The sequence below is a fragment of the Grampus griseus genome, assembly GCF_964374135.1.
Source record: "Grampus griseus genome assembly, chromosome: 2".
Taxonomy (NCBI): Eukaryota; Metazoa; Chordata; class Mammalia; order Artiodactyla; family Delphinidae; genus Grampus; species Grampus griseus.
This window is the reverse complement of record NC_139018.1, coordinates 94,309,356-94,334,820: the sequence shown is the minus strand read 5'-3', so window position 1 is coordinate 94,334,820 and position 25,465 is coordinate 94,309,356. Positions and strand designations below refer to the sequence as shown.

At 44.9% G+C, this 25,465-nt stretch overlaps 1 protein-coding gene across 1 annotated transcript in view; it reads right to left on the bottom strand.

Annotated features, from left to right (window-relative positions):
* GLDN (gliomedin) overlaps positions 1-25,465 on the bottom strand; it is a 65,036-nt gene that overhangs the window by 16,504 nt on the left and 23,067 nt on the right. The window contains exons 2-4 of the mRNA XM_082648123.1: positions 18,638-18,689; positions 4,387-4,404; positions 3,912-4,019 (exon numbers count right to left, since the gene is read on the bottom strand). Coding sequence (XP_082504249.1) covers positions 3,912-4,019; positions 4,387-4,404; positions 18,638-18,689 — 178 coding nt within the window. The remainder of the gene's footprint in view (positions 1-3,911; positions 4,020-4,386; positions 4,405-18,637; positions 18,690-25,465) is intronic.

The following is a 25,465-nucleotide window of genomic DNA, read 5'->3' as shown; positions in this document are numbered from 1 at the left end:
GTGGGAAGGACGGGCCTCAGGAAGGGCCGGGCCACAGCAGTGCAAAGGCCCTGGGACAAGGGTGGGCCTGACCTGTTTGGAAAACAGAAAGATAAGGTTTCTTCATCTGGGAAAAATATGGCTGGTAAAAATACCCATCTCCTTGGGGTTGTTGTGAAGACTAAATGAGGTGAGTGTAGAGAGGACTAGGTAGTGTGCCTGACAGTAAATGTCAGCTATTTACTATTGTCCAGAGGATCACTGCTAGAGGGCATGGTCCAGCCTAACCCAGTCCTATCTCTGTGGAACACAGTCTCTTTTTCCTGATTTTGGTAATAGCACTTGTTGTTCCCTCTTTCTGGAACGCATGCCCACTCCTCCCCTCTCCCACCCCTTGCCTGGCAAACCACTAACGATCCTGGAACTCTCAGCTGAAATGACGGCTCTTCGTTCTCCACAGCCATGATCCTGGCCCAGCAGGTCACATCCTGCATGAGTCCCTGTGGCTGACAGAGAGACCCCAGACCACTAACCTGAAGGCTCTGGAAGGGCCTGGCCCCCGCCTCCCATCTCACCTTGCTGCACGCCCCCTCCCCCAGCTGCCCCAGCAGGGCCTTGGCAGGTGTGTGCCCTCCACCTGGGCCACCCTCTGCCTCGCCCTCATCCCTCAGGTCTGACCTCAGACGTTACCTCCCGACCCGCCCTCTCTGCACTGTAGCTTATAACACCCTGATCTTTCCTTCAAATGTGCACCTCACATTGTGATTACAGATGTATTTGCATTGACTATTTATGTCTGCCTCCCCACCAAAGATGGAAAGTTCCACAATAGGGGCTACGTCTATTTTGTTTCCCCACTAGTACTTGGAACCCTCTCAATAAGTATTTGCTGATGAATGTTCCCATCCTCTCCTGCTGTTCTTCCTGCTGCTCAGTCTGTCCTTGGCCTCCTTTGCTGGCTCCTCCCCTTCTACTTGGTCACTAGACGCTGTTACTTCTCAGGGCTTGACCCAGGCTCTCCTCTGCTGGTAGCTCCCTCCCTAAGGGACTGCACCCTGGCCCACAAGCCCATTGCCTTGGGTGACACCCTAATGTATACCTCTAGCCCCAGGGACTTCTCCAACTGCAGACCTGCATCTTCAAGGCCCCCCTCCTCCTGGGTGTTTCAAGGCATTTCAAAGTCAGCACATCCCATGCTGAGCCATGACTGTCTCCCTGGACCTGAGCCGGTCTGGGGCCCCTCACCTCAGGGAAGAGCAGTCAGGCAGGATGAAAATCTCACAGTCAGTCTTGGTGACCCCTTCCCCTTCCTTCTCATATCTACCTTCCCCCAAGTCCTGTTGATTTCACCCCCAAATGTCACTCAGCTCATCGGCCTTTGCACACCCCACCTGCATCCCTTCCGCCCTCACGCTGAGTAGCTTCTGCCCTGTTTCCCTAACAGCAGCGCCTGTGCGCTCACTCCAGTGTGTCCCCCACCAGCAGCGGCGGGGGTATTACAGAAAGGCAGATGTGATCATGTCACTCTCCTACCTGAAACCCCTTCGTGGCTTCTCATGGCTCCTGGAATAAAGCCAATTCCCCTCCGTGGGCCTGCCAGCTCTCGTCCTGCCTCCCACTTCCTGCAATTCTGTTGATTGCTGGGTGGGATGGGAATCCATCCTGGGCTCAGGAAGGGATCAGGGGAGGGAAAGCATAGCTATGCGGCTTTGGCAGGGTGACGGGGACAGCACAGCCCTTGCTCTGGCGTCGGATGGTCCAGGCTAGAGTCTGAGCTGGCCGAGGGCTGAGTAATGCTTGCAACAACCTATTCATAGAGGTAGCCTTTTCAAAACCTCCTCCTTTCCCTCCTGCAGGCTCCTTTGTGTGGCTGCCAGGGAGGTGTGCAGGGCAGGTGTTTGAGTACAAACCCCAGTTCTTAAAATGCTCAGGGCTAACCTGATTTGGTCTTGTTACCTCTCTGGTTTCAACTTGACCATGCTCACCTCTCATCCTTTCTGTACGGCTACGCTGGCTTCCCTGCCACTCCTCAGCATCTGCAGGTACACTGGACTTACAGGCTCCACTGGAACCCTCTCCCCCAGACAGTCCGCCACCTGCGCTCTCCTCTCCTCCAGGTGTCTGCTCAAAGGTCCCTTCTCAGGGGGCTCACCTGGCCTCCCAGCCTACAGTCACGCCCCACGCTACACACTTCCTATCCCTTCCCCTTGCTCTATTTTTCTGTTTAGCACTTAGCACCGCGTAACAGACAATATATTCTACTTATTTCTCTTGTTGATTGTCCGTCCGCCCAGACTAGGATGTCAGCCTCATGAGGGCAGAGATGTTGTCAGCTTTTTCATTTCTGGATCTCCAGCATCTAGAATAATACCTGCCACATAAATATGTCTTACAGAAATAAATAGACTTTTTCTTTTCTGCCCTCACTGGGTTGTGGGCTGCATGCTAAGCATATCTCTTCAAAGCTAGAGATCTGTCTCAGACCTTTTTGTAGCTACCCCTTTCTCACCTGACCCACATCCAGTGCTGCATGGTGGTCCCTCCCCCTCACTGTTGGCTCTCATAATACTCATTACTGAATCCTCAGGACTGGATCACATTTCTGGGGTCTTTCTGGGATAAACCAAGTGCCTGAACACTGACGGTCATCATTAACTGATGCTGATATTCATTTATAATTATAGTTATTATCTGACATGTAAGGGTCCATTCTGCTCTGCAGTTCTGGCTGTAACTGCTGGACTTCTGGGGACGGAGTTGACATGGGCTGCGTGGGCCCATTTTCACAGAGGCTGCCCCTGGGAGCACAGGTATGCAGGCTTTTGGCAAGTGGCAGAGCCCCTCAACAATTTTCTCCCTTTCCACTGGCTCTCACTCAAATTGTTTAAGAGCAGAAACGCTGGAAGGGGTTCCTGTGTTGTCTGGAAGAGTTGTTCTAGTGGTTCTTCTAGCCTGGGGCCTGTCCAGGTGAGTTAGGGCAGTGTAACCAAGAGATTGAAAATAGATAAGAGGGTTAGTGGAGCCTCCACCCTCAGCTGTGGCTAAGAACCACGCCTTCCTTGAAGCGTCCTGAGGAGTCTCTAACCCCTGCCCTCAAGCCTCCACTGTGCCATGTGCCAGCTCTCTTCAGGTGACTCTACCCCGGCCTTCCCCATGGACTTCCCAGGACTGGTGCTCAGAGCCCCTCAGAACTCACCCTGCCCCAGCCCCCAGACCCTGCCAGGCCTTACCTGAGCCCCTGCTGGTCACTGCTCCCTGACACATCTGACACCTTGGTGTTTCCAGGTCTTTGCTTGGGTGGTGGCAATGCCACCACTCACAGCAGGGCACAGGAGGTCTCTCAGAGATGCCAGCCACATCTTCTTAATAGTCCTGTGACCCCTGGACAGGAGACCCTGACAGCTGGGACCACACAACCTGAGTGTCAGCCTGGATGCTGCCTTTCTACTCAAATCATTCTAGTGATTCCTCCAGCCAGGAAAACCTAGAGGTCAGTATCAGTCAACTGATTTTCAGTCAAACACAAAAATCTGCTGGGCAGGAGCAGGCAGTGAGAGGGTCGGGCGGGAACGACCCTTGAGAGAACTTGGGGTACCAGCACAGACAGCCTTCACAGCCCGTGTAGTGCCCCTCCCCAGGACTGCTCACTCTTGCCCCTTCCATCTGTCTGTCTGCATCAGAGCAAGCAGAGGAGTGGACATCAGCTCTCAGGTATACTGCTTCTCTCGGGCAGACTGGATATAAATCTTATCAGGGTTGGACCAAAGAGAAGGCCCTTGCTGCCCCAGAACACAGCAGCTTCCAGGCAAGGATTAACCAGCCTTGCATTCAGAGATGCAGCACTTTTCCCCCACTGTGCCAACTTTGGTTCATCCAAAATGCAATAATGGAGACAAAAAACAAGGAAATGAATTAGAAGAGTGACAAAATACCCATTTTTCCTCTTTTTCCATTTGCTCCTTTTTCGCCTTTTGGGCCCTGGGGACCAGGCCGTCCATCTGATCCGTTGTGTCCTGGTAACCCACCAATTCCTGGAGGTCCTGCATCAAAACACGGGAAATGGGAACATTTAAAAAAATCTTAACAGACGTTAACATGACTTCCTTTAGACAGTGAAACTGGCCAGGCATTGACGCCTCTTCCAGATCTTCTCCTGCTTCTTCTTTTCCTTCTCTACCTTCCCTGCCCCCGCCTGAAGCAGTGACAGGTGGGGAATGGTAACAGCAAGTTCTCAAGTGGGAGGGAACAGGAGAGCTGGTGATTGGGGCAGAGAGGAGGGGGACACAGTGATAGTCAAGGCTGCCTTCAGACTCTTCTTCCTTCCCTGCCTCAGTCCCTTATGAGTGATCCTGGGGGGGCAGCCACCCATATCCTTCCCATGAACTTGGAAAATCCATGGGCTCTTACCTGCTGGGCCAGGTGGTCCTACAACAGAAAAAGAAATTTAGATGATAAACCACAGATGGAAGAAAGTGAAGCCAACACCACAACCCAAAAAACAAAGAGCACCTTCCCCCTCTTAAAACATACTAATCATCTATGGGCCCTAAGGAACCACCTCATGCCTTTTATTTAGAACTCAGTATATTTGCCCAAAGATTCTTAAAAACAATTCAACAAAGACCCGTTTGCCAATCAAAACCACTTTTGCTGAAGTTCCAATGGACTAAGAATAATTTCTAAGTGGCTTCACTATAGACTCATAAATCAGTCATCTCTCAAGCAATCAATGTAATTAAATGAGGTTTGGTGACAATGTGGGTGGGCACTAGTGAAGCCCTGGCACAGGTAGGTGTCAGGAAGTGCTGCTTTTGCATGGCTGAGATCCAGGTGTCCCAGGAGCAGCCCCAAACACGCTCATCCAGCCAGCCTGTCTCTTCTAGGCCACCAAGGGGAATTGAGAGCAGAAGCTGGTTTGCTTGGTCTCTATTTTGTTGCATAAAATAGCCTGAGAAAACTCGAGGGCCCAGATCAGGTAACAGATACCTTTCTTAGTGTGTAATTACCCAAGGATCTAAGGGGTTCACGTGAATAATTTACACATAATCTAACACAATAATTTTGCTTCCACAAATAGTCTTAGTGTCAATTATTCCATTTAAGCACTCGGACAAGCCAGTGAGGTCGCAACATGAACAGTTGAGGGTCTTTTGTTTCTCCGGAACACATATAACAATCACCAATATTGGAGTGGGTAGGTCTTTCTAAAGATCCAAGCCTGTGACTCTTCAGAAAACCACCATTTATACTGATGAACCTAGTGGCAGGGCAGGAATAAAAATGCAGATGTAGAGAATGGACTTGAGGACACTATGGGGGAAGGGTAAGCTGGGACGAAGTGAGAGAGTAGCACTGACATATATACACTACTAAATGTAAAATAGATAGCTAGAGGGAAGCAGCTGCATAGCACAGGGAGATCAGCTCGGTACTTTGTGACCACCTAGAGGGGTGGGATAGGGAGGGTGGGAGGGAGGGAGACGCAAGAGGGAGGAGATATGGAGGTATATGTATACATACAGCTGATTCACTTTGTTGTACAGCAGAAACTAACACACACAACATTGAATAGCAGTTATACTCCAATAAGAATATATATATATACACATATATATCTATGTGTATATATATATATATATATATATATATATATATATATATATAAAAGAAAACCACCATTTACTAAGCACTTCTGTGTGCACCAAAATCTTCCCATAAGTAGAAATCTTGATCCTTGTGTCTGCTGTGTTTGCAACCTATCTGAGGAAGGTGAATACTTTGAAACCACAATGAGATGAGGGAGCTACAGAGAAGCAAACCCCTACAGAGGTACCGGGGAAGTCTGGGCACATGGCAGTCAGAGAAGGCCCTCAGAGAGAGTGAGCCTTGAGCTGTGGCTCTGAAGACACAGTGGCCTGAGATGGCTGCAGAGGTGAGGGCTGGGCATCCCATGCAGGAGACCAGCTGGAGAAAAGGTACAGGGGTGGGAGCTTGCGTGATTCAGGGTGAGAGAAAGGAGGAAGAATGGCTCAGCTGGAGTGTGTAGAGATGAGGCTGAAGTGTATACTTGGCAGAGGGATGTGGGGCAGCAGCACTTAAAGACCAAGTGGAGGGGTGTAGACGGTATGTGCAAGGCAGTGCGGAGCTACAGTAGATTCTTAAGCAGCGGGGGATGACACTGATATCTGCGTGTGTTTGATATCCTCTCCGTAGATGGATGTGGAATAGAACTAGGGAATGAGAAGGGAAGGAAGGGGGTGGGGCAGGGAGAAAATATCCAGAGGATCTTTGTAGTTAAAGTTTGGGACAAGGTTGTAGATAAATGCGGTTGGTGACTGTAGAGTTCTAGAGGGAGCTAGACATTCGAGAGGTATTTCAGCAGAAGAATGGGCAGGACATGTCCATGTCTGATTGGGTAGGAGACAGCTGAGGAGGCCTCTCAGACGACTGAGCCTGGATACTGATGAGCCTATTTGACAGACATGAAAACTTTTGGAAGAATAAGTGTTTGAAGGTATGCTTTCAATACATACAGTCCTATGTTGGGCAAAAATGATTTGCTGAAAACGGCACAGCATTTTCTAGGGTCAGTGTAGCCTGTAGTCAGTGAGGTCAGTTTACCGCCAGATGGCACACACATGCCCTGGTAAGGAGGTGATATGGCCCTTTGAGAGCTGTCAGAAGAAATCAATCAATCGTCAGTCCCGACTGCAGATGGAGCCAAATTCAGATGTGCAGATTGGTAGAAAAAGGTAAACAAGCAAGAATCAACTGTATATAGTAGGTTTCAAGAGTTCTCAGGGAGGGATAAATTGGGAGATTGGGACTGACAATATACACACTACTATATATAAAATAGATAACTAATAAGAAACTGCTGTAGAGCACAGGGAACTCTACTCAATACTCTGTAATGATCTATATGGGAATAGAATCTAAAAACGAGTGGATATATGTATATGCATAACTGATTTACTTTGCTGTACAGCAGAAACTAACACAACATTGTAAATCAACTATACTCCAATAAAAATTAATTTAAAAAAAAGAGGACAGTCCAATAACCATTTCCATGCAGTGGAGTATTGGAGAGAGGGCCTGGCTGGAGCTGTATACTTAGGACACATTAGTTATGGCCAAGGGTATCACTATGATGAAGTGTTTAGATTAGGGTTTCTTGACACTGACTGACCTGAGATCCTTGATACCCTATGGCTACAGTTTTTACACATTTGAGGCCACAAAATCAACTAGAATGCTTGTAAAAATGCAGATACCTAGGCCCCATCTGGAGGTTCTGATTTGGTTTGGATTTAGAGTAAGGCCCAGGAACTGGCATTTTTACCAAGCACCACAGGTGTATGGGATGCAGTTGGTCCTGGGTCCCCTCGACCTGATGTGAAAAATTTCTGGGAAGAGAGTCAGTCACTCTCCTTAAAGGGGTTCCTGACCTTAGAAATATTGGGAGCTACTAGCCTTCAGGTAAGAGTGAAATGTCTGAGCCAAATTTGGGGATGTAGAGGGGGGGACATACCCCATCTGGAGGGAGGCAGGTGATAGAAGAAGCACCAGGAAAGAGAGAGTGATCTGAAGATGGAGGAGGGAAGCCAGCAGGTCTCATGCCTTGAAGCTAGAGAATTTCAGAAGAGAAAGGATGACAAACGGTTCCAAAGAGCTCAGGAGCAGAGTGCTACAGTGATGATGACTGTCCCAATATCCTGGGACGCCAACTGAGCTGCTCACGGCCCCTTACACCCAGAAGAAGCCCCAAATATAAGTCATTATAATAATGTCAAATGTCAAATGTGTGCCTACTAGCTATTTAGCAAACCATCTTTCAGAATTTTTTTTAGCTCCTGACCCTTCTCCTCTTCTGGAATAACAGACCCTCTAGGAACACGTGTGGGCAGCCACATTCATGTTAACACTGTACGCAGGGCTGTTTCCTGGGCCTGCCAGCAGTGCAGCTACACAGGACTCCACGCTAAGAAGGGAGCTCCCTGCTTGGGTTTAAATGCTCTGCAGTTGCCGTTTGGACATTCTTAACCATTTTTTCTTTGAATTTGTGCTTTGTAAGTGAAGTCTGATGGGACAGTGGAGCACGGCCCAGGGGCTTTGAGTCTTGGTTGGTATGTGGCCCTGCCTCCTATCTCCTCCCTGCCTCCCTAGGACAGATTTTCCACTGCCTGCTCCTGTGCCCCTTGACGTGTCCTCCCCACTCCCTGCCCCATCAGTGTCTGCTGCCACCTGCCACCCCAGTGGGGGCCCAGGCTCGAGTGCAGGGGAGGCTAGCGTTGGGTGTGTGCCCTGCACGCTTTTGTCCCAGGGAGCCCCTATGCCTGTGAGGGTCTGTACTCATGCGGTGAGTAGCCCATGCCTCAAGGAGTACAACATTAAGTAGCAAATAAAAAGCCCCACCATGGCAGGTCAAGAGAGGTTGTGGACGACAGGAAAAAGCCTTTTTCCTGCTTCATGAACAAGGGACCCTGCATTTTCATTTTGCACTGGGCCCTGCAAATGGTTGGGTGATTACCCCACCCAACACTCCTAGCTGGAGTTGATTAGAATTGGGTAGATGCATGGTAGGAGCTGAACCACTTAGATTTTTTTCTCCTTGCAGTCTAAAGTTGACCCACAATGTCCTTACTTATGTAAAGTAGAGGTCTGTGGACGGCCATGCACAGTGAAAACTGTCAGTCTGCAGAGAGAAGAAAATGAAGGAGAGAGAAGCAGAGATGAGGGACTGGGTGTCTGCTAGAGAGTCAGAAAGGCTGAGAGAGGAGCTGTGTGGGTTCCCAGTGGCTTTCCAGTTCCTGGCTCCAGCTCCCTGGGTCAGGCTGCTCCCACTGCCCTCCTGGTCTGTCTGTGAGATACCCTTCTGTCTCATGAGGCAAGCTTTGTTTTCACCAGACTGGGTTTCATTGTCATCTTCCTGGACCCACAGACTGCGTTTCCCTGCCTTCCTTCCATGGTGGGGGTGGGGAAGTGAGATACCTCCAGGCCTGACCTTTTAAAGCACCCAATGGGTACCATCCTTTGTTCTCCTCTCTTCCCTTGGGAGTGACCTTGGTGCCTGGTGCTCAGATGATGGAGCTACAAGACAGCAGCACTTGGATCTCTGAGTCCCCAGAACTGCCTAGGAGAGTCACCCAAATTTCGCTGGACTTTGTGCAGTGGGAAATAAGCCTTTGCTATGTTAAGCCGCTGAGATTTTAAGGTTTAATTTTTACCAGAGCATGACCAAACCTAGCTTGACAAATACATCCCTCTATCTTTTTAATAATTTATAATCTCTCACCCACTTTTCCTCAGATAAGCTCTAATGGGTCCCTGCTACAAGCAAACAGTAGAATCTTAATCGAGACAGGATATATAGGCACCAGAGTTATGGGGAGTGAACAATAAAGAAGTGTAAGTCTCACTTCCTGTCTTCAAGGGCAGGCGCTGACCAGTGGCTAACGCTACAGGCTTCTGAAAAACCTGACTCCTTGGATCCTCCCACCACAGCCATTCCAAGTCATAGGAGAAGATGTTTATCTCTAATTTCCATTTACTAGCCTCCCTTTTCACCCTGGATTGGTGTCAGAACTGATGTTGCCTGACCCAAGTGACCTGCTTAGCACATCAATGACCACAGAGGAAGTGGCTACACATTTCCCAAAGCCTTGCTGGTAGAGGAAAATAAGAAGCCAAAAAATCCAAATAGATTTATCATTGCAACAAAAAGAATAAAACACATAGGCATAAACCTACCTAAGGGCACAAAAGACCTATATGCATAAAACTATAAGACACTGATGAAAGAAATTAAAGATGATACAAACAGATGGAGAGATATACCATGTTCTTGGATTGAAGAATCAACATTGTGAAAATGACTATACTACCCAAAGCAATCTACAGATTCAATGCAAACCCTATCAGACTACCAATGGCATTTTTCACAGAACTAGAACAAGAAATTTCACAGTTTGTATGGAAACACAAAAGACTCTGAATAGCCAAAGCAATCTTGAGAACGAAAAACAGAGCTGGAGGAATCAGGCTCCCTGACTTCAGACTATACTACAAAGCTACAGTAATCAAGACAATATGGTACTGGCACAAAAACAGAAAGATAGATCAATGGAACAGGATAGAAAGCCCAGAGATAAACCCACACACATATGGTCACCTTATCTTTGATAAAGGAGGCAATAATAAACAATGGAGAAAATACAGCCTCTTCAATAAGTAGTGCTGGGTAAACTAGACAGCTACATGTAAAAGAATTAAATTAGAACACTTCCTAACACCATACACAAAAATAAACTCAAAATGGATTAGAGACCTAAATGTAAGGCCAGACACTATCAAACTCTTAGAGGAAAACATAGGCAGAACATGCTATGACATAAATCATAGCAAGGTCCTTTTTGACCCACCTCCTAGAGAAATGGAAATAAAAACAAAAACAAATGAGACCTAATGAAACCTAAAAGCTTTTTCACAGTGAAGGAAAACATAAACAAGATGAAAAGACAACCCTAGAATGGGAGAAAATATTTGCAGATGAAGCAACTGACAAAGGATTAATCTCCAAAATATACAAGCAACTCATGCAACTCAATGTCAAGAAAACAAACAACCCAATCCAAAAATGGGTGGAAGACCTAAACAGACATTTCTCCAAAGAAGATATACAGATTGCCAACAAACATGTGAAAGGATGCTCAACATCATTAATCATTAAAGAAATGCAAATCACAACCACAATGAGGTGTCACCTCACACCAGTCAGATGGCCATCACCAAAAATCTACAAACAATAAATGCTGGAGAGGGTGTGGAGAAAAGGGAACCCTCTTACACTGTTGGTGGGAATGTAAATTGATACAGCCACTATGGATAACAGTATGGAGGTTCCTTAAAAAACTAAAAATAGAACTACCATAAGACCCAGCAATACCCTGAGAAAACCAAAATTCAAAAAGAGTCATGTACCACAATGTTCACTGCAGCACTATTTACAGTAGTCAGGACATGGAAGCAACCTAAGTGTCCAATTGACAGATGAATGGATAAAAAAGATGTGGCATATATATACAATGGAATATTACTCAGCCATAAAAAGAAACGAAATTGAGTTATTTGTAGTGAGGTGGAAGGACCTATAGTCTGTCATACAGAGTGAAGTAAGTCAGAAAGAGAAAAACAAATATTGTATGCTAACACACATATATGGAATCTAAAAAAAAAAAAAAAAAGGTTCTGAAGAACCTAGGGGCAGGACAGGAATAAAGATGCAGACGTAGAGAATGGACTTGAGGACAAGGGGAGGGGGAAGGGTAAGCTGGGATGAAGTGAGAGAGTGGCATGGACATATATACACTACCAAATGTAAAATAGCTAGCTAGTGGGAAGCAGCTGCATAGCACAGGGAGATCAGCTCAGTGCTTTGTGACCACCTAGGAGGGTGAGATAGGGAGGGTGGGAGGGAAACGCAAGAGGGAGCAGATATGGGGATATATGTATACATATAACTGATTTGTTATACAGCAGAAACTAACACAACATTGTAAAGCAATTATACTCCAATAAAGATGTTAAAAAAAGTTAAATTATTAAAAAAGAAAAAGGAGACATGTACCACAGTGTTCATTGCAGCTCTATTTACAATAACCAGGACATGGAAGCAACCTAAGAGTCCATTGACAGATGAATGGATAAAGAAGATGTGGCATATATATACAATGGAATATTACTCAGCCACAAAAAGAAGTGAAATTGAGTTATTTGTAGTGAGGTGGATGTGCCTAGAGTCTGCCATATAGAGTGAAGTTAAGTCAGAAAGAAAAACAAATAACCGTATGCTAACACATATATATGGAATCTAAAAAAAAATGGTTCTGACGAACCTAGGGGCAGGACAGAAATAAAGTTGTAGACGTAGAGAATGGACTTGAGGACATGGGGAGGGGGAAGGGCAAGCTGGGACGAAGTAACCGAGTAGCACTGACATATATACACAACCAAGTGTAAAATAGATAGCTAGTTGGAAGCAGCTGCAAAGCACAGGGAGATCAATTCGGTGCTTTGTGACCACCTAGAGGGGTGGGATAGGGAGGGTGGGAGGGAGACGCAACAGGGAGAATATATGGGGATATATGTATACGTATAGCTGATGCACTTTGTTATACAGCAGAAACTAACACAACATTGTAAAGCAATTATACTCCAATAATGATGTTAAAAAAAAAAGAAAAGAAAGTAAGGCCTGGTTCTGCTGCCAAAGGAAGAGCTAGTGAAAGATGCAACTTCATAAACCTGATATTTCCAGGCCTGGAACACCTCCGAGGTCTGTAGTCTTGACTCTTTCCTACTCCTGCTCCCAGCAAGGACTCCCTGGGGCTCAGGATTCATGCGAGCCACAGCTTCAGTGCCAGAGAGGAGCTCTGGCCAGAGTGGGGGTGATCCCCTCTTTCCCTTGGGAGGCAGGCATGCTTGGCTTTCCTTACGGGATGGCCTGACAGGGTCCAAGCCCGAATCCACATTTGGAGCCCGAATCCACCAACACTAAAACAACTTGCCAGTTTGCTCAGTGAGGCCAGTTGAGTGAGAACATCATCAGCTACACTAGCTGTTCTGAGAATGGCCTATCCATTTGTTTACCAAGGGTTGAACTGTCTACAGATTTGAGGCCTCAGTTCCCACCCTCTGTGTTGCTGGTCCATCCTCTGCAACCACCCCTGCTGCCAGCTATTCTGCCAGTCCCAGGGCACCTGACATGGGAAAGTATGTATCTTTCCTCACATGCCCCCATTAAACTGAAGCTTTGGTCCAATCTCATTTATTTGGTGCATTTCAACTTTGGATTATGACCATGGCAACCTTAAAAATGAGTACAGTAGGGATGGCAAATACGTTTTTTTGTTTTTAATTTCATTTTTTTTTGCCATGTTGGGTCTTAGTTGCGGCACGCGAGCTCTTTGTTGCGGTGCATGGGCTTCTCTCTAGTTGTGGCGTGTGGGTTTTCTCTCTCTAGTTGTGGCGTGCGGGTTTTCTCTTCTTTAGCTGTGGCGTGCAGGCTCCAGGGCGTGTGGGCTCTGTAGTTGTGGCGGGTGGGTTCCAGAGTGCATGGGCTCTGTAGTTTGCAGCACGCAGGCTCTCTAGTTGAGGCGTGTGAGCTCAGTAGTTGTGGTGCGTGGACTTAGTTGCCCCGTGGCATCTTAGTTCCCTGACCAGGAATCGAACCCGTGTCCCCTGCATTGGAAGGCGGATTCTTTACCACTGGACCACGAGGGAAGTTCCAGCAAATAGCTTTTATTTCAAGTGCCAATTCTAATCAATTAGTACAACTTTCTGCAACACCAGAAAAGAATGACCTGAGACCCGAGGCCATGCTTGGCAGCAACTGTGATCCACTATTGATGTCTGCCTGGAAATAGGATAAGAAGTGTTATCACTGGGTTGGAGTCGTGTGGCTGCAAGGAGAATGGGCACTGTGGATTTCAAGCAACTCTGTTGCAACAAGCAGTTCAGCAATATTATGGTTTAGAGATTTTCCAACAAGCCCCTACGTGGAGGCCACTGGAGGTGAAGAATTACCCAAGACCTGCCTTCTTCAAGATATCTGCTCTTCCAGCAGATATGCTTCTGGGGTCCCAAGGAAACCTGGGCTCAGGGGTAAGATGCATCCAGAAAACCACATGTCATTTGACAAACTCTGCACTAGCAAAAACCCCAGACTACTCTAGCTAGTGAAGTGCCCTCACTATTCACCTGAGAGGTCACCAGATGCACAAAACTACACGGCATCTGTCTTTGTCCCCAGAGCAACCACAGCTGAGTCCTGGGAAAGGGACAGGAATGGGGTTTCATGGTCACAGCTGGACTAGCCTCAAGTCACATGCACCTGCTTTTTTAAAGATGAATCCAGTGTGGAGCTACATCTTGTTCTCAGGCCCCAAGCCCAGGGTCTGCCCTGGCAATCCTTCCTGAAGGCATTTTCTGGGAGTTCTGGACCAAGGCTCTCTGCCCCTCTCCCCGAAGTTCCCCAATTCAGTCCTGGGTCCTGTCATCTCCCCGCCCCCAATCCAGGCAGCTTGGCCTATCCCTAGGTACCTCCTTGCCTTTCAACTTGCACTTTTCACACCTAAGTTTTAATTGAAGGGCTTTCTGTGTAAAAGGAGGCCCAATTTCAAGCTATCATGAAAAATGAAGGGGCTGGCATTTGAAAAGCATTTTTAGGTGCCAAAGAATAACCTCCTCAACCCATTTCCAGCATAGATGCGATCCCGCCAGTCTCTCCTAAGTGGTCTCAATAGCTCCAGCCCACATTCACTGAACAGCTTGGCTCTCATTCTATCACTATAAAATTCAGAAAGAAAGAGGCTTTTCCTGTGCCTCTCAACAGGGCTTTTGTGCCTGTAATTCCATCCATTTGAGCATTTCTCTAGCGCTCATTACTATCACACACGGGAACGCTGAAAAGGGACTCCCGGAGATGGAAGAAAGGTGCTTAAGCCACAAGGGTTTCAGAATAAAGGATCAAGCTGTTCTGAAGATATTTAATTTTCTGTGAGGGCTGAAATGTGACTTGAGTAACTCAATTAGCATTTTCTAAGAAGCCACAGGATTATGGCTTTTCTCTCTGAGGCTAAACTAAGCGAACAAGAGTCAGACCTGGACACAGAGTTCCTCAGAGAAGCATCTTTCTTACCAGCCCACCACTCCTATTAATCACTTACATAAATCACAGGTTTCGTCATTCAACAGACTCAACCAGAGTTGAGCTCCTAACACACAGCAGGTAACGAGAGGTACTGGGGAGAATATTGCAGAAGAGGTTTCTTACAACTGCACACACACTGTGCACTGTGAAGTGACCAGGACCTCCCCAGAGCCTGGGGCCATAGACTGAGGAGATCCAACACAAGCTTCAGATGGCTTCAAAGTCTTGTGGTTATCTTTAAAGTCCATGAGAGCTGTGCATTTACTCCATAAAAGGATTTTTTCTTTCTTTTTAAAATTGAAGTAGAGTTGACCTACAATATTATATTAGTTTCAGGTACACTACATAGTGATTCAACATTTATATACATTATAAATTGATCACCATAAGTCTAGTAATTTGTCACAGTACAAAGTTACTGCAATAATATTGACTATATTCCCTATGCTGGACACTACATCCCCATGACTCATTTATTTTATAACTGGAAGTTTGTACCCCTTAATCTCCCTCACTTATTTCACTTACCCCCTAACCCCCCTTTCCTCCCTGTTTGTTCTCTATATATGTGAGTCTGTTTCTGTTTTATGTTTGTTCATTTGTTTTGTTTTCTAGTTTCCACATATAAGTGAAATCATACAATATTTGTCTTTCTCTGTCAGACTTATTTCACTTAGCATATTACCCTCTAGGTCCATCCATTTTGCCGCAAATGGCAAAATCTCACTTTTTTTTTTTTTTTTTTGTGGTACGCTGGCCTCTCACTGTTGTGGCCTCTCCTGTTGCGGAGCACAGGCTCAGGACGCGCAGGCTCATCGGCCATGGCTCACGGGCCCAGCCGCTCCGCAGCATGTGGGATCTTCCCAGACCGGGGCACGAACCCGTGTCTCCTGCATCGGCAGGCGGACTCTCAACCACTGAGCCACCAGGGAAGCCCTCATTCTTTTTTAGTGGCTGAGTAGTATTCCATTGTATATATATACCACATCTTCTTTAGCCATTCATCTATCAATGGGCACTTAGGTTGCTTTCATATTTTGGATATTGTAAATAATGCTGCAATGAACATAGGGGTTCCTTCTGGCTATGAAGTTTCTGCTGAAAAATCAGCTGATAGTCTTATGGGGGGTTCCCTGTACATAACTAGTTTTTTATTGCTGCTTATAAGATTCTTTAACTTTTGACATTTTAATTATAATGTGTCTTGGTGTGGGCCTCTTTGGGTTCATCTTTCTGGGGATTCCCTGTGCCTCCTGGACTTGGATGTCTATTTCCTTTGCCAAGTTAGGGAAGTTTTCAGATATTATTTCTTCAAGTAGGCTTTCTGTCCCTTTCTCTCTCTCTCTCTTCTTCCTATGGGACCCCTGTAATTCAAATGTTTGCTTGACCCAGAGGTCCCTTAAATTATCTCATTGTTTAAAATTCTTTTTCTTTTCATTGTTTTGATTAGGTGATTTTCACTATTCTGTCTTCCAGATTGCTGATCTGTTCTGCATCCTCTAATCTGTTATTGATTCATTCTAGTGTATTTTTCATTTCAATTATTGTATCCTTCAGTTCTGATTGGTTCTTTTTTATATTTTCTTTCTCTTTGTTGAAATTCTCACTGAGTTCATCCATTGTTCTCTAGAGTCAGTGGGTATCTTTATGACTATTACTCTGAGCTCTTTATCTTATAAATTGCTTATCTCTGTTTAATTTAGTTCCTTTTCTGATGTTTTGTCTTGTTTTTTCATTTGGAAGGTATTCCTTTGTCTCTTTATTTTGCCTAACTCTCTGTGTTTGTTTCTATGTATTAGGGATGTTGGCTAAATCTCCTAGTCTTGCAAGAGTGGCCTTATGTGAAAGGTGTCCTGTGGGGCTCAGTGGTGCAATCCCCCCTGGTCACCAGAGCACTGCTGTGGGCATGCTGATGCACGGGACTGGCCTCAGTGCAACTGACTTCGAGGCCAATCTGGGACTATTGTGGGTGCTCTGTGGTATGGGGCTGGCCCCCTGGAGTGGGAGCCACTTTGGAGGGATGCTGGTGCCAGCCAGGGCTGCCCAGCGGTTGGGGCAGGGCAGAAAGTGTTTTGGAGGGACCAGCTGGAGTGGGTCCTCAGGGGAAAGTCAGGGTGGGGCACACAGTGTTAGTCAGGTTGATGGACAGTGACAGAAATGGTGCCTGCCAGTGCTTCCATCCCCAGAACCCTGCCCCTCCAGCACACGGCTTAAAATTCATCAGTGAGTCTCCTTCTCATGTGACCCAAGCACTTTCAAGCTGCTGCCTCTGTGCTGGGAGTCAGAGTGAATGAATGTGTGTGAAAGCCCCTCAGGAGAGTCTCAGTCTCCCACAGCCCTTCCACTCGCCTAAACGTAAACCTTACTGGTTTGCAAAGCCAGGCATTATGGGGGCTTGTCTTCCCAGTACAGATCTCCCAGGCTGGGGAGCCTGATGTGGGGCTTGTAGCCCTTGCTCCTCAGGGGGAATCTCTGTGGCTGTGACATCCCTCCTGTGTGTGGGTTGCTGCACTGGGGGTGTGGGTTGGACTAGACTGTGTCTCTGTCACTCCTGCCTGTCTCACTGCGTCCTTTGCTTTCTATTCTTAGTTTAGAAAATCTGTTCTGCTAGTCTTCAGGTGGTTCTCAGAGATAGTTGTTCTATAAGTAATTGTAGTTTCGGTGTGTCTTTGGGAGGGAGTGAGCTCAGGGTCTTCCCACTCTGCCCTCTGGATGTGGACCTCTCCATAATACACATTTAATGCAAAAATAATTTCCCTCTGTTTCCTCAGAATGCTACACCCCCTTCTCAGAGGCAGGAAATGCAGTGTCTGAAATTAGGCACCGTAGGCCCATCCTTGGGCCTGGTTAGTGCCTGGCTGGGGCAGAGGGTGATGAATTGGGTGACTGGCCTCAGCACAAGGTACCACACATTTCTAATTACCCAAGATCAAGTTATTTTCCATGGCCATATTGAAAATATTATTTTTCATAATTACATTATAATTGGTTTTTAGCCCAGTAAAAACATATGGTAAAAGCAAACCAACACGTATTTTCATAACCTAAAGAGTTCCTAGGTATTCATTCTGTCCCTGGCCCATTGGCCAGCAAAGGTGCTCCCCACATGAGCTTCTGAAGGGCAGGAGGCAGGCGTCCCTGCCCTGAGACAAGAGGCTGGTCTCTCTCAGACTCTGGAATAATCACATCAAGACCATTCCCCTGGGACTTCCCTGGCGGTCCAGTGGTTAAGACTGTGCTTCCACTGCAGGGGGTGTGGGTTCAATCTCTGGTCAGGGAACTAAGACCTTGAGCAGCCAAAAGAAAACAAGACAAAAGACCACTGTGCTCTTCCCCTGCCCCATCCACCAGCCATTCCAGGTCCTAAGGCTTGATGTGCCTTGAGGTTAATTCCCTCCCTCCTTTCTACTTGTCCTTGATTCACTGCGTGGAGCGGGACAGAGTATGACCAACCTCCAGTCCCACCCAGCACATAGTAGGCACCACACAAAGCACTCTTCATAAAAAGTATTTTCTTAACTAATTAGCGGTTTGCATCTAGAGCTTCCCATTCAAGCTGTATGTATGATATAGGGAAATAATTACTTCTGGTAAGAGCTCTCTACTATTTAGCAAGGTCTTTTTCCTTTCTTTTCCCCTTTAAAAAACTAATGGAAATAAGGAAAACATCAATGGCCTCAGTTCAGGGTACCACAATATTTCTAATTACCCAAGACCTAGTTATTTTCCATGGCTGTATTTCTGTGGCAGTACCAAAAATATTATTATTTTTCAAAATTATATTACTATTGATTTTCAGCCCATTGAAAACATCTGGTATACAAGTAAACCAACATATATTTTTATAACTTAAGGAGTTCCTAGGCGTTCATTCTGCCCCAGCCCTTTGGCCAGCATATGTGTTTCCCACATAAGCTGCTCTTGGTCAGTGCTCGGCCAGCCTACCTGTCAGGCAGATACCCCTGGTGCTGTTGCACAGGTCCACCATCACTCGGATCTGCAGGAAGAGAGAACCATTAATAGTGGTATGGTAGGCAGTGGACCCTGAACTTGCCCTTTATTCAGACAAGCAGAAAGCAATGATAAAAATTAACAAAATAACTTCAGGAGAATATGTAGAAGTCTGAGGAAAAGTTAACCTAAAACTGAAAAGAAACCCTTAAAAGATCTAAAGATTTTTTTTATATCTACAGCTCATCTATCAACATTGTCAACAGAATCTCCTTGATTTCTACCAAACTCTGAGAAGGCCGAGGATGGGGAAGGAATCACCAAATCTACAGCCAGGCTGGCCCCCACAGTGTCTGAAGGGCTCAATCTGAATAAAGAGGGCTGGTGAGCTTAGCAGTCAGAAGCAAACACTTAACTATCTGAGTGAGTACGGGTGAGGTACTTAACTCCTTGACACTTTGGTGTCCTCTGAAATTGTAGATTATATGAGTAGCTGTCTTGAGGGTTAGGCAGCTCCATGTCTGGCATGTGGAAACTGCCCTTAGAGGAGTGATTCTCATGCCATGTGGACACTGCCTACTTGCCACTGGATGGCCACCTGGAATACATGGTCACTGCACTGTGGTACCATCCTTACACCTGGTTCCCACACACCACTTTACACTCCTCCCCCCATGCATTTTCCACGCTGCTGCTAATGAGCTTCACAAAACCCAAATCTGATCAGGTCAGTCCTGCTTCAAACACTTTTGTGACTCCTTGCTGCTCTGAAGATACAGCAAAATTCCTCCTTCTCCGGCCTCAGCTCACACCATTCCCCCCTCCCTTTCTGTTCTATAGTTCTACTCTGCCTCAGTTTGCTCATCTGTAAAATGGGGATATTTGTAGTACTTACATCTTAGGATTGTTGTGAAGCTTTAGTGGAGTTATATGTGAAGCTCTTAGAACAGTGCCTGGCATGTAGGAAGCACACACAAAAGTGTTTTCTGTTTTGTGGAGGCAGCAGAGAGTGCAGATAGAGGCATGAATCCTGAAGTCAAACTGCTTGTGTTCTAATCATGGCTTTGCCATTCACAAGCAGTGTGACCTTGGGAAAATTACTTAACCTCTCTGTGCTGCAGTGTCCTTGTCTGTAAATGGAGTTAACAGTACCTACCTTACTTAAAGCATGGTTATGTGGATAAATGAGTGAATACATGCAATACTCTTACAACAGGGCCCGGCATATGATAAGCAAACTCTATTTATGCTACTCTTTTGATGGTTCCTTGGATATGCCTGGAATGACTTAGTTAATTTATCAATTTACCATCCAAGAATTTAAAATTTATACATAGAGCAATTTTTAGACCCAAATAATGTGGCATTTCAAAACTGTGGGAAGAAACATTATTAGTTGGGAAATGGAGTTGAGACAGCTGGAAAGAAATGTGCGGAAAAATTAAAAAGATGGATCCCTATTGCACTCCTTACACTAAACAAGTTAAGTGAGCCCCATTAATCAAAAAATTCAAAGTTAAAAACAAACTAGTGAAAATACTGAAGGAAACCTTGGGAAAAATATTTATAATGGTATTAGAGTAGGAAAGACTTTTCTAAGAAAGAAACAACCCTCATGCTATATATAGGAAAAATGTGATAAATTCAACTGTCTAATAATTAAAAATTTCTGCAAGAGGTAAAATATTACAAACAATAACAAAGGAGAAACACAAACTTAGAAAAATAATTGCAAAGGGCTTGTATATAAAGAGCTGTTACAAAGCAATAAGTAAAGGGAAAAAAACAAAAACAAAGGAAAATGGGCATTGGAACCAGGCAGAAAGTTCAAAGAAAAAAAATAGTGCCTTATCTTCACTTACAGTTGAAGAAAAACATCAAATAATGAAATACTATTTTTACTTCTTAGGGTTGCTAATAAAAAGAATAACAGAGCACTTCTCACAAGGGTGTCAGGAAAGTAGCACTCTCATATTGTGTTGATGGAAATGTAAAGGGATACTGCCTCTTTGGATGGCATTTTGACAATATCTACTAAAATTTAAATGGATCTACATTTTGACTCATCAATTACACTTTGAGATTTATTCTACAGATACACTCATATATGCATGAGAAGATGTAAGTACAAAGATGGTTGTTGCAAAAATGTGGGCAAAAGCAAAAACTAGAAACAACCTAAATAATTATCAGTGAGGTCTGGTTAGAGAAATTGTAGCATATTCACATAAGGAAATACTGTGAAAAAGAGTAAATTTAAATCCATAAAGCTGATATTGAAAGATCTCCAAGATAAACGAAAAAATACAAGGTACAGAACAGTATGTATAGTGTCCTTTCATTTATATAAAAAAAGTAGTACATACGAAAATGCTACTTTATGCTTCTCTCTTGCTGCTTTCCAGATTCTCTCTTTGTCTTTGACTTTCTAGAATATTTCTGGAGAGAAACCTAAGAAGGAGAACTGAAACCTAAAAACTCCTCCTCAAGTAAGGAGCAGTAGAGAGCCAGGGTCAGAGGGAGCTATACTAAGCATGATTGGCCCTTCTGTTTTATTCAAAATTTTCGCTGATTTCTCTCTCAATTAAACTCTTTGTAAAAAGAACATGTTTCGGTTTGAAGGGAAAATTTGTTTTGTCTTCTACCTAGGTTTATTTTGTTTGCTAGGAGATCCAGAGGGAAACTTGTACGGTATTTACTTTTTGTGAAGTGTGTCAGCAGGTGCTTACTAACTGCTTTAGAAATTTATTGTGAAATATATCATACGTGTCACAAAAATATGAAAGGTGTGCCAACAGTTTAAAGATGAATAATAAAACAAACATGTATACACCACCTTCAGCTAAGCAAGGCTTTAGAGCATCCCAGGTGCCCCTCAGAAAACACACCCTTCCCTCCCAGACACAACCACTCCCTGAGCTGAAGTATATTGGGCCATGAAACTCTCCCTTTTGTACAGATAGCAACAGAGAGGCTTAGCGAGGTGAGGTCATTTATTCGGTCACACAGCTTGCTCTTGGAAAAGACAGGCTCAGCTCCAGGTTTCCTGATTCCAGGTTTACTGCACTTTCTATTATGGCTCTGATGAGTATCTTAACGTAACCAGAAGAAATTTCGATTCACTGTGTTTAGTCACGCTCATAAATTAATGCAATCAGCTGCACTACAAAATTTATCATCTTAAAAAATGTATAATTGTCCATTGAGAGGACCATTAGAGGCTTCACAATGCTTCATCTGTTGCCTGGGGGATCACAGCAGAAGGAGTAGTTAGAAACAACAGAAGCATCAATAGGGAAAATTAACCTTTCTCTCTTTTATGCTCATCACTGGTCTGCAGTTGGCACAGCTTCTATAAAAAATGATGAAGAAGGAGTTTTCATTCCCTGATCTTTTGGCTTCATTTATATGCTAAAAGTTAATTTAGATAAACTGTGTTAATCTTCACTCGGGAATATTCTTTTAACAAACATGGTCTATATAAGATTGTACCAAGGTAAAACATGGTATGAAAAGGTATGGCCATAAGAAAATCAGAAACTTTTTTTTTTTCCTGATAATAATGATTAAGAGTTTGGAAGAAAATAAGAAAAGTCAAAATTGAAAGTCACAAAATCTAGCTTGTCAAATTAAGGAGTCATATTTGGTATACAAGGCTTCCTAGATCTTGATTTAGGATTTGAGAACGGTGAAGCTGGAAGAGGTCTTAGAGCTCATTGTCCTGGGGGTGTCAGGCAGAACCCATCCAGGAGGTGGCCCTGCCCCTTGTCGAGGCCATCTCCCCCTGCTCTCCCCCATTGTTCTGCTCCAATCACACTGGCCATCATCACTGGTCTTTGCCATGCCTTATAAGGCATGGGGACTTGTTTTCAGCTTTGACAACATATGGCAGCAATGGGAGAAAAGACAGCCAAAATGGGTCCCATTAGTGGCCTGACCAGACCTTCCAGTTTTCTCTCTGGATACAGAACTGGTCTCACTGGATCAGTAGGACTCATGGGATCTTAGGAAATTCATGGGCAAGGAAGGGGCCCCTGAAGAAAAGTAATGGACTTCTTGCTAATCTGGCATCAGATGGCTTGAGCTGGATCTAATTCAAACTAAAAATAGATGGGACTAATTTGGCAGCCTCTATGAGAAAGAAAATGCTATGAATTGGGAATCTCACTTGCAGGAAGCTTATACAAGGATATCTGGGCAAGAATGCTTATTGCAACATTGTGATGGCAAAGGCATGCAAAAAATCTAAATGTTCACCAGTAAGGCACTTGTTAAACAGATGAGAAAGAATGAAGTAGATCTATATGTACTAATCTGGAAAGATGGCCTTGGCATACTGTTAAGTGATAAAAGCAAGGTGCAGCCCAAGCCATATAACACAATACAACTTTTTGGTTGAAAAAGAATATTTAGATATGTCTGGATAAGCACAGAGAAAAGTTGGAAGGCTCATGAACCAAACCATTAACAGATTTTTTTTCTCCTGGAGACTGAGACCAGGAGATAAAAGGGGGATTTTCATTTCTTAGTTTGTATTGTTTTAAAAGATATGTTGGGATTATGGGTGAATTTTACTTTGCTATGCTTTTAATAATTCAGAGAGAGAGAAGAGAGCATGCAAGCATTATATGAAGCCAAAAGATGGGTCTAATGATCCAGCTTTCCCGGGAATCCAAATATCATGCCTTCACAATAACCCCCATCACTTGGAATAACCTGGACAGATCTCTGTTGCTTCTAGACAAATGGACATAGAATGAACTAGAACAGCTGTCTAGTGAGTTTCAAATTGTTCATTAGTCATAAGATTTTTCTTTTTCCCACATAAATTGCCAACCCTCCAAATAAAAAAACAAATAGAATGAAGCTAGTCTGGGTTAACTTATCTGTAAAATGAGAGGGTTGGACTAGATAGATGATTTCAAACTCTGCTCCCAGGAGGAATCAGGGGAGGAAGTGGGGAGGGACACCTGGAGACCTAGAGTCAGGGGAGGAGGGATAAGAAAGCTGAGGTCCAAAGAAAGCAAGTGAAGTAGCTGGCCCAGCCTCCCCTAGCTGGTTCCAGAATAGAGTCCTGTTTTTCCTCCGCATCTACTTTTTCATACCATTTAGCCTTGCAAAAGGAATTGTCTGAAATTCAACAGGAAATGCAAATTTTTGCTTTAGTTTACTTTGAATGTGAATAAGATATTAGATTTTTACCAGTTGATTATGCATCAACTTCAAGAAATCTCTTCTGTGCAAAAGAGAAAGGTTTAATCAAAAGTGTTTCTCATCAGAATGAATAGAGCTAAATGCCGTGTGCTGCCACTGATCATCAGAACACAAAACCTCAGGTGGTTGGCTGGCCTCCCTCTTGAACTCCCTTCCTCTCGCCTTTTACTCTCAAGACTGATTCACGAAAAAGTAAGGGAGCAAACCTGCCTGTCATCACCAGTTTATGTATTGCTAAAATAATGTGTCCTGTCATGGCTCCTCTGAAGTTCCCCAAGTACAGGTTCTGGTTTGCTGGGGGGAACAATGTTAAATTCCAAGTCACCTTTCAGATCTGACCTATTTTGTAACTTAAATTCCATTTTCTTAGACAACTGAATACACTTTATGGTGCTCCTTAATTATGCAAATTGCTGTTATTTTGTGTACACAAATGATCCTTTAGAAAACATTGAGCTATGAATGTGGTGGCCCAGCTGCTGCAGGTTTAGACCACAGGTATTGGCGGAAGCCCTCATGGGGTCTGAAGCTGCGGTGAGCTACCCTGGACTCATCCCTCTGAAAGGCAGGAATTCACACTGGGACCAAGACGTGGTGATGACAATCTGCAAACCCCAACAGGAAGGTGGGGTTTGCTATGTACGGGGTGAAATACTGAGTCACGACCTTCTTCCTGCAGCTTCACAGGAAGATCAGCCAAAGGTCTAGGCATTTGTCGCAAGTGAACAAACCCTGGCCATCCCACACTAATGGCCTGGGGCCGAGTGCTCTTGTCAGTTGAAACTGGTATCCTCGGAGCCCAGCTAAATCCTAACGAGTCTTCCCCAAAGACACCCATTCCCACTAACTGCCCCCTTTACAGCCCAGCAGCATCACCACATGGCTGCTTGTTGGCACGCTCTGTCATGTTTTTCGGGCTCCTCAACCAGATAGGCTCCTATTGGTAGAGACGTACTCTTCCTGTACACCGCATTCACTCATCTGGTCCCTTTGCCAGCATTAGAATGGCATTGAGCACATAGTAGATATTCAATAAATACTTCATTATTGACTACTCAATCAATTGGGAGGGGAATGTGCTCTTCAACCAAAGATATTATTCCTTTTTTCACCAGCAGTATATGGGAACCGAACATCCAGCATGTGGTTACCTGTTTCTCTTTGTGCCCGTTTGCTTAAGATAAACTTTTTGGCAAACACTCCACTAATCCTTAGAAAATAGGAGCTTGGAGATGCTAGGGTTATCCTATAGGGTCCCTGATACATGGCTAACAGAAAATAACAGAAACACTTCATGCTGTCTTGAGTAGAAATACCTGGTTAGGGCTGAGTTGGCCAGGTAGAGACTGGGGTGCTGAATGAAAAGGAGTCTCAAACATCAATGAAAATGCAATGCCATAGGGAAAACATGGTATTCCCCAGCTCTTCCTGCTTTGCTAAGTAGATCAGAATGGAGTTGAAGACCAGCCTGCCCTCCAAGGAGCAGGGGTCTCAGACTACTTGTCCCTAAGGCATTTATTTTCCTGAGTAGCTTACAAGGGCTGAACTGAATTGCTAGTGACGGTGCGGCCTCCCATTGCCCTCTTTCTCACCCTGCCTCAGTAATTG